This window comes from Aegilops tauschii, chromosome 3 (assembly GCF_002575655.3).
Source record: "Aegilops tauschii subsp. strangulata cultivar AL8/78 chromosome 3, Aet v6.0, whole genome shotgun sequence".
NCBI lineage: Eukaryota > Viridiplantae > Streptophyta > Magnoliopsida > Poales > Poaceae > Aegilops > Aegilops tauschii.
This window is the reverse complement of record NC_053037.3, coordinates 59,061,990-59,070,449: the sequence shown is the minus strand read 5'-3', so window position 1 is coordinate 59,070,449 and position 8,460 is coordinate 59,061,990. Positions and strand designations below refer to the sequence as shown.

At 51.0% G+C, this 8,460-nt stretch overlaps 1 protein-coding gene and 1 pseudogene across 1 annotated transcript; one reads left to right on the top strand and one right to left on the bottom strand.

The window, feature by feature from the left end:
- Nucleotides 1–371: 371 nt before the first annotated feature.
- On the bottom strand, nt 372–884 carry LOC123497545 (protein FAR1-RELATED SEQUENCE 5-like). Its single transcript, XM_045234129.1, has one exon. It carries the CDS (start codon nt 882–884, stop codon nt 372–374), a length of 513 nt encoding a protein of 170 aa, XP_045090064.1.
- Nucleotides 885–2,302: 1,418 nt separating this feature from the next.
- On the top strand, nt 2,303–6,745 carry LOC109749511 (uncharacterized; annotated as a pseudogene).
- Nucleotides 6,746–8,460: the final 1,715 nt, after the last annotated feature.

Genomic DNA, 8,460 nt, shown 5'->3' with positions numbered 1-8,460 from the left:
CAACGCTCATAGTGCTCTAGCATTTCAAACAACGACATCTTACCCTCAAGATGCGTATGTAGCACAGAGTTCAAGCTCTCACTCCTCTGATTGCTGCTCAATCCTAGGAAACAACGCCCCTCAAGATATGGAGCACACCACAACTTTCTCATCTGATACATCTGATGCAGCCAAGACTCCTCACTGGTTACTTTATTCCGTTGTAAGAATTGTATCCATTTTATCTCATGCTCTTCAATGAAAGAAGTATCATAAATGAAAGATCTGAATTCCTCCTTTACGTCGTCATCATGCAGATGGCGTTCAATGTTCTGCTGAATGTGCCATATACATAGTCTATGGTTAGAGTCTGGCCAGACCACCCTGATTGCTCACTGCATTGCAAGGTCCCCATCTGTGATCACAGATATCGGATGCTTCTGTGCCATGCAATCAGAAAAGGTCCGCAACATCCACTCGTATGCCTGGCTTGTTTCATGAGAAATTATACCACAGCCAAAAATAACAGTGCTGCGGTGGTGATTCAACCCCACAAACGGCACGAATGGCAGATTGTATTTGTTGGTTCTGTATGTGCTATCGAAAACAATGACGTCTCTGAAAGCCTCGTAGTCAAGTCGCGATTGACTATCAGCCCAGAACAGTCCCTTCAGATGGCCATGCTCGTCTACCAAGTACTTGAAGAAAAAATCCACATCTCGCTCTCGCCTCGCCATCATGTGCATGATCACCGTATTAGCATCACCGGCACTGATTGTCTCCTGCTTATTAGCATGGCAGAAATTATAAATGTCCCTCTTTATGCATCCAACCTTATCAAATCCACCGTATTGAAAGCACAAAATATCCATAATACGGTATTTGCGGATCCCACATTTTTCCATGTCCGCTTTCTGCTCATCGCTAATTCATCTGTGCGAACGCAGCAGACAAGAAAGATCCCGTGGGGCTAGAGGATGGCTGTGCTCATCGATGAAATCCTTGACAAACCACCGACCGGTTTCCTCCTGTCTCGTAATGACCAATTTAGCATTACACCCAACACGAGTTAAACTTCGTGGCCTCCTCTTTCTATCTTCCATCTTTCTTTTCATGTGCTTCTCTTCGCGAAACCCTTCACGACTACACACAATTTTCCTTAAAATTATGTATTTGTTGGATCCATCCCACTCAACGTAGCTTTTCCTCACACTAAAACCTTTTTCAAGAGCATATTTGTTGTAGAATTCATAGCCTTCAGCCTCACTATCAAACATCTTGCTGACAACATTTAGATACTCGAACATACTCTCATCACTTGCATACGCCATGTCTTCCTGCATATGACATGTGAGGGAAACCAATCATCAACATCTTTCTGTTTATCAATGTTGCAGGTGTAAAATAGCTCATAGGAAAAGACAAGTGCATGGAAAAGACTTTGCTCGTTTGACATGTGAGGGAAACCAATCATCAACGCCCAAGTTTAATTCCCCGCAAGATCGGACGGCTAATAAAAATCAGACATGATCAGAGATGTAAGTACTGCTAAATTGAATTGCATGCACTAGGGAAACCTAAATCGATGATGACTAAACAAATCTAAGTAGGAAGTGCAGGCTACGAATCAAAGTAAGTTGAGATTCAGGCGATTCATACCTTAAGATGCAAGTCCGGAAGCGATGGGATCAGTGGGGGGCTTTCTCCTATACCGCCGCCGCCGTCGCCACCGACACTGCCGCCGTAGATGTCACGCCTTATTCTTCTTCTTGCCGCCGACCACGTCTTTTATAGTGAAGGGGACCAGGAGGAGGACGAGAACGACGCCGACGACGGTGAATTGGTTCCTCTCGCCGGGCTCGTCGGACAGAAGGAAGAGGACGAGAAGGAGGACTTGACCGAGCTACTAGATCTAGACGTGGTTCTGGTCGAGAAGGAGGACTTGACCGAGCTACTAGATCTAGACGTGGTTCTGGTCGTGGACGTGATCGGTTGAATTTTTTTTTACCCTGGACCATTATGCCCTTCTCTGATTAAACTAATTAAGTTAATTCATTTTTAATCCCCACCAGATCGAACGGCTAATAAAAATCGAAGGGGTAAGTACTTGAAAGTACTCCCAGTACCGCCCCAATCACCGTAAAAGGGCTCTAAAATAAAATGTACGAGGAAAACAGAAGTGACTGAAGCGTAAAATAATTTCAGGCAACTAACATCGAGCTAGCCTCTCCGTCCTCGAGCACAAGTAACAAATAGCCTCACGTCACCTATTAAGAGTATCACAGAGAGCGAACGAGAGAGAGAGCGCGCACCGACGCCGGCAATGGAGGTTTGGAGGAACACGACGGTCGAGGCGTCGGCTCACAGTTTTGTTGGGGCCGCCTCCTCACAGCGCTGCTCTTCTTCCTCCGGCTGCCTCTCACAGCTCACAAGGACATGGAAAAACACAAGAACATTGGTGCCGAGCTGTTTCTCACAGCCGGCCTTTTTCTCTTTTCTCTATTCTCTTGGCTCAACTCTCTTTGTCTCACACAAGAACACACACACGCACACAACAAAGGAAGAAACCCAACAAGGCTTTGCCAGAACACTCTTCCTTGGTGCACATAAAGACTACATTTTCCTATAGCCCTCATGGCTTCCTTTCATTAAACCAATGCACCACATATATACATAGGAGGTTAGGCATGCCGCCACACCCAGCCACACTAACCCACTAACACACGTCCATCGCCTTACCTCCTAGAATCACTCCCGGTCTACATAACTAAGCTACTAACTTGACCGGCTGCTCAACCAACATGCACGGCTCAATTAGCTAGCCCACTAACCAACTAATTCCATGCACTACTGTGGTCTTATCTTCTCCTAGAATCTCTCTAGGATCCCAAAGAATAGTACGTGCATGCAGCTAACAACCTATACTACTCGGCAGTACATGTCAAGATTAATTCCAACAAGCTTCACCTACATTAACGGGACGAATGCAATAGTGGAGGCCATCATTGGCGCCCGCCAGCAGTACCGCCTGGCCACCAAGGACTGCCACAGATTCCGCCCGGGCGTACATTCCCCGTCCAACGCCGGCCAGGGCGCTTCAGCAGGTGGCGACATGACGACATCATCAACCTCGCCCTCGGCCAGATCAAGTGCTTCAGCAGGTTCCACGCCGGCCGTACTGGGAAACGTCTTCTCCCTCTGCGCTGAGCACATCGAGCTCCAGGGCAACGCGCCGTGGCGGCGGGACAGGTGGCAATTCCACCACGCCGACGCTGCCCGCCACGCGAAGACGGCGCTGCAGACCTGCAGTGCCTACTCTCCGCCAAGTCGCACGGCCATGCGGCCCTCGCCGTCTTCCACGTCATGCTCAATGTACTCTCCGCCAAGTCGCACAGACCTGACTGAGTTGTCGTTTCCAAGCAGACCACTACCCGTGTAAAACACAGCCCGGTACAACACAAAGTTGGGTAGGCATCGAATAGGTGCTTTCGATCGTCGTTTCTGGCCTGTAAAGATTACTCCGAATTTCAATGTACTCGAAAAGTTATTGAAGCACTTCTCAACACATCGGTCTCTCTCTCTCTCTCTCTCTCTCTCTCTCTCTCTCTCTCTCTCTCCCTCTCTCTCTCTCCGTAGGTGAGTGCATGCATGGGCCATCACCGGACAGACGTCCGAAGCCATACGGGACGGGGCGAGGCACCAGCGATGGTGACCTCTGTCCTGCTGTGTCTTCTGGCTGCTTCGTGCGCGGGTCCTTGGTGTGAGCGCCGCCACGTTGCTTGCCGACGTGCGACTGGAGGTCCGGTCGACCACAGGGCAGGAGCCAGGAGAGGGCGGAACTGGAGATGCGGCAAAATGAACGGGAGGCTGTCGTGGAGGAGACGGGAATGCAAGACAACCGACGATGTTCTGCGAGAGGCCGCTGTGGAGATCCCCATGGCCATGGGTCTGTTGCACGTTGCAGTATCCGTGGAATCCCCGCCATGGTTCGGGCACAACTCCCGTTAACTTGTTCTTTCCGTTTTAGGAAGATGAGGTGAAGTGGGGAGTCCCATCGATGAACTAACTTGAATCCAAGGGGAGCAGGAAGCAAGCCAGGCTGAGAGGACGAGTTGATCGCAGCCAGCGATGTCGAGTTCATGGTGGCGGCGTGCTAGATAGGGAAATGGAAGTGAAACTGCACCGGTATTCTTGTACAGTTTAGCTACACATCAGCTGATTCAAATTTGGCATTAGTCGATATGAAGGAAGGAGAAGGGAGGGCCTCGCCGGAGCCCAAAGAGAAGGAAGGGGCCGCCGTCATCACCCAAGTGTCTATCTTAGGGTTCCGTGGTGGTCGCGGCGGTGGGGGTGGTGGTGGGGCGGTAGTGTGGGGATTCGCCGGAGAAAAAGCTCCGTGCGGTGGGCCCTAGAGGGATGGCAGGGGCGGAGGAGGACCGGTGGTGGGAGTGGTTCCGGGGAGAGCGGGGCGGCGAGGCAGCGCGGGAGTGCCACCGGCCGCGGGTGGCGGGAGCCGGCGGTTTGGCCGGTGGTGGCTCTCGGCTCAAGGAAGGAGATGCGTCGAAAGGTTGAAGAAAGACCGTGGGCTATTGATTTTGCGTCCAACGGTTCAAGAATCAACTAACCTCAAACAAAATCTTCAGCTGACTAATTTCTAGCCACGTCCATTTTTGTACAGTACATCAAACTAATATGACCCATCCATTTTATCCATCCCATGGACTAGATTAACCCACACTTATATGAGCTAACTATGTAGTATTTTTCGTTGAAGGGGTAAAATCGGAGTATTGACACAACACTGCACACGGCAGTTCGTGGGGGCGAAAGCAAATCCCAACATGGTGGATCTGGTGCAGATCAAAGCAAGGAAAAAGGAAAAAGTTAGAAGTGACACGGTCCTTAGTCTGTGTTCGCATGCGTGCGTGCGTACTTTTGTGTTTTGTCACTAGCTCCTTGTCCGGACGCCCCGCACGAAACAGCCCGCACGCCCCGCGTCGCTCTCGCGAGCGCGTCGGGCGAACACTAGCCTCAACTCCGCGGCCGCCTTCTCCAACCTCCCTTCCCCTACCGCCGCCGGAGGGTCGCCCGGCGGCGTCGGCGGCGGCGGGGTTCTCTTCCCCTCCTGGTGTGTGGCGGCAGCGCGAGATGCGGCAGCGCGGCGGGGGCGTGACGCTGGTGCGGGGCATGGCGGCGGGGCTCTCGGCCGTGCGGTGCGGGCGGGCGTCCAGGCCGTGGTGGCTGCACGGTGCAAGACCATGGCGTGGCGGCGGATCGGGGCTGGCGCAGGGGCGGCGGCGCAGGCGTGGATCCGGCTCGGATCTGGCCCTGCGGGCGCAACCTCGGCTTCAGCGCGGGGAAAGGCCGGATCCTGGCCGGGCTTGGCCGGATCTAGCTTCTCCGCCCCCGTTGGCCGCCTTCGATGGGGCTCGGTGGCTTCGTTCCGGCGGCCAGCGAGGGCTGGATCCCGGGGCGGCGGCCCCGGACGGCGGAGGATGTGTCGGCAGCTGTGGACAAGCGACGGGCGATGCGGCGGCCGCAGTGGTGGACGATCTGTGCACAAGACGGTTGATAGAGGCTATTGGAACAGATCTGGGTGAAGACCTGCTCGCGGCTGCTGCCGAGGCCGGCGATGGCGGCACTATTCGGTGACGTTCCCTTGTTGAAGGCATCGCTGTTGAGAAGTTTCAAGCCACTATCTGCTACCTCCGGGGGAAACCCTAAATCAGTAGATCGGATGATGGCGCATTATTGTGTCGTTTCCCTCTTGTGGCGTCATTCTTGGAGGTGTACACGGGCTCGAGGGACCAGTGGACGGAATAATTGGTGGAGCGGTGATTCATCCTGCACATTAATGGTGGCGTTTCTCCGCCGCGTGGCGCAGTGGAGACTCGGCGCCCGATGTGTGGCGAGGGACTCGCGCAGGAGGGTGACGTTATCAGCCGTCGTGGTGGCGTCAATGGCAGAGAGGCCGGGCAAGGTGGTGCAGCAGTACAACACTGAAGATGGATTGGTGGCAGGTGGCTGCGGCGGCCTCATACCCGGCAGGCGTCCTGGTTGAGGAGTGCGCCGGACTGGTAGGTGCCCCATACCCGGCAGGCGTCCTGGTTGGGACCTCTGTTCTTAGATGTTTAGGTTTGGCTGCAATGTCTGTTTGATATTAGGCCCAGACTATCAGCTCCCCTTTATCAATTGGATAGGAGTAGCGACAGTTGTTGCTTAGACGGTGGCTTTAGTCTTACTATTGTATGACGTTGTAAGGTCTTGTGAGAATAATTAATAAAGTGGCCGTATACATCCCCAGATGCAGAGGCCGAGGGTCCTCCTCCTTTTTTTAAAAAAAACTAGAATTTAAACTAAAACCATGATAAGAATTATGAAATGAAGTACGGATTAGCATCGTATACTTGCGTCTGCCAGTGGAATAAATATAATTGCTAATTTCGTACGTGAGTTTGTCGGCAAATCAATCATCCTATCAGGTGATTGTTTGAAAGTGACCTTGGACGTGTGCGTGTGCGTCTCGGCCAAAAGTAACAAAAAGGTACTTCTTGGACCACATTCCATCAAAATAATGTTTTACTTTATGGTGACTTTGAATCTGGTCCCATCGCCGCCAGCAGTCGCCCACGCCTGGGCACCCGCGGCCGAGCAGCTCCTGCGCCGCGCGATGGACGATCTGGCCATGGCGGAGGCCGCGGTGGAGCGGATATGACCGGCCATTGTGGCCCAGTACTCCGACGCATGGATGCTTCTGCATGGCTGATAGCATGCGCGGCGACGTAGCAACGAGTCGGCAGAGATCACCGATCTCTCTTCTTTTTGGTTCATCGATACCTGCATGCAGGAATTGACGATGTACTCCTATAGTTTCAGTTTGTAGATCGAACGTGCTCAAAGATTCGACGCTGCGGGAACTGCACTCCACGTACGTACATCGATGTGTAGCTACTACTGCAACTGTTTTTTTCACTATTTTTCAGATAGCTCACCATCCATACCAAATGGTAGCTACTATTGCAACTTATTTCGACAATTTTCTTTAAACCCAATCCTGTTTGTCAGGTACTACATACAATCACCTCCGGCTTATAGGGTTTCACTCAGAATTTTTGTTTTTTCTTTGTGACAAAATTAGATCTATTATAAAAATTCACCGGAAGTACAAAAATTATCTCAAACATAATAAAAGTTATGGCGATTCCAAGACCATCGAACGACCACCGTTGCCGCCAGAATGAGCCGCCTGCGTGCCCTTATCGCCGCTTCTCTACTCGAGCCGGCTTCTCCTTGTCGATGACAGGCGGAAACTCTTCATGCACGTGCAACTAAGGGCCAACGCCCAGGAGCTGCAGTCGTCGCCATTGAACCTTTACATAGATCTGAAGTACCTGATATCAAATCTTGTCACATGACGAGAAACACTAACCTCACCGTCTCAAGAGACGGCAAGAGTCTATGTCGGAGCTCCGTTGACTACGTCCAGACGAACGAACTCGAGGAGGATTGGAGCCCCAAAGACAAACTCAAAGAAGGAGCGCCACCATCTGCTCGAGTCTGCACCACCGAGGACTAAAAACCCTAACCTAAACTACTAGCTGAAGTGGAGGCACCGAGATTCCCCATTCCCGTCACCGGTCACTGGAGTGGTAGGCAAAGGAGAGGCGAATCCACGGACTCGTCGGTGAAGCTTGGAGAGGAGACTTTGCTCTAGCCGACTAGGGTTATGTTATAAGTCTCATTTTTATTGCGTTCCATCGCATGTTTAAATTTTGAGCTACATTATATTGATGCATGCAAGGATTCAAAGAACACTCACTAACGCATGTAAAAGTTCTTAGTTATTTATTGTTCACACATGCAATCATTGCAGTCAATGCATCGGTAAACACAACTTAAAAAAAACAAGCACATCGATCGAGTACTTTTGTAAACTATAAAAATTATTTCACCATTCATCATGGTGAGGTTTTTGAATCGAGCCCTCCAAATTGAAAGAGACGAAGTATGATCGATAACTCATCATCACATGCGGTGAGCTTCTGAACTTTTTGATTCATAGTCACAAAAGATGACAAAACTTGTTTGCAGGTGCATGCGCTAGTCCAAAGGTACTGGCTATTTGATGTAAAAAGGGGCATACAGCCAACAATGAATGGCCAAGTATTATTGGAGCAGGAATTATGGCCTGCTGACTGGGTTGTCGTTACCGAGTAGACTGCCTGTGTAAAACCCAGCCCGGTAAAAACAAAGTCGGGTAGTCATACTCTCTCTCTCGCGCGCGATTGTGCGACCTACGCACAGGGACGAAGCTAGAAAAAACTGGGACCGGTGTCAACGTTGCCCGCAAAAAAAAAACATTGCCCACAATAGCACCGACAGTAGCAATGCAATATAAAGAGTGAAAATATGCAATGAGCCAATGATATAAATTTTATTATATTAAAATGATTTTCATACCCGAGTACTGGTTGAGCGAAG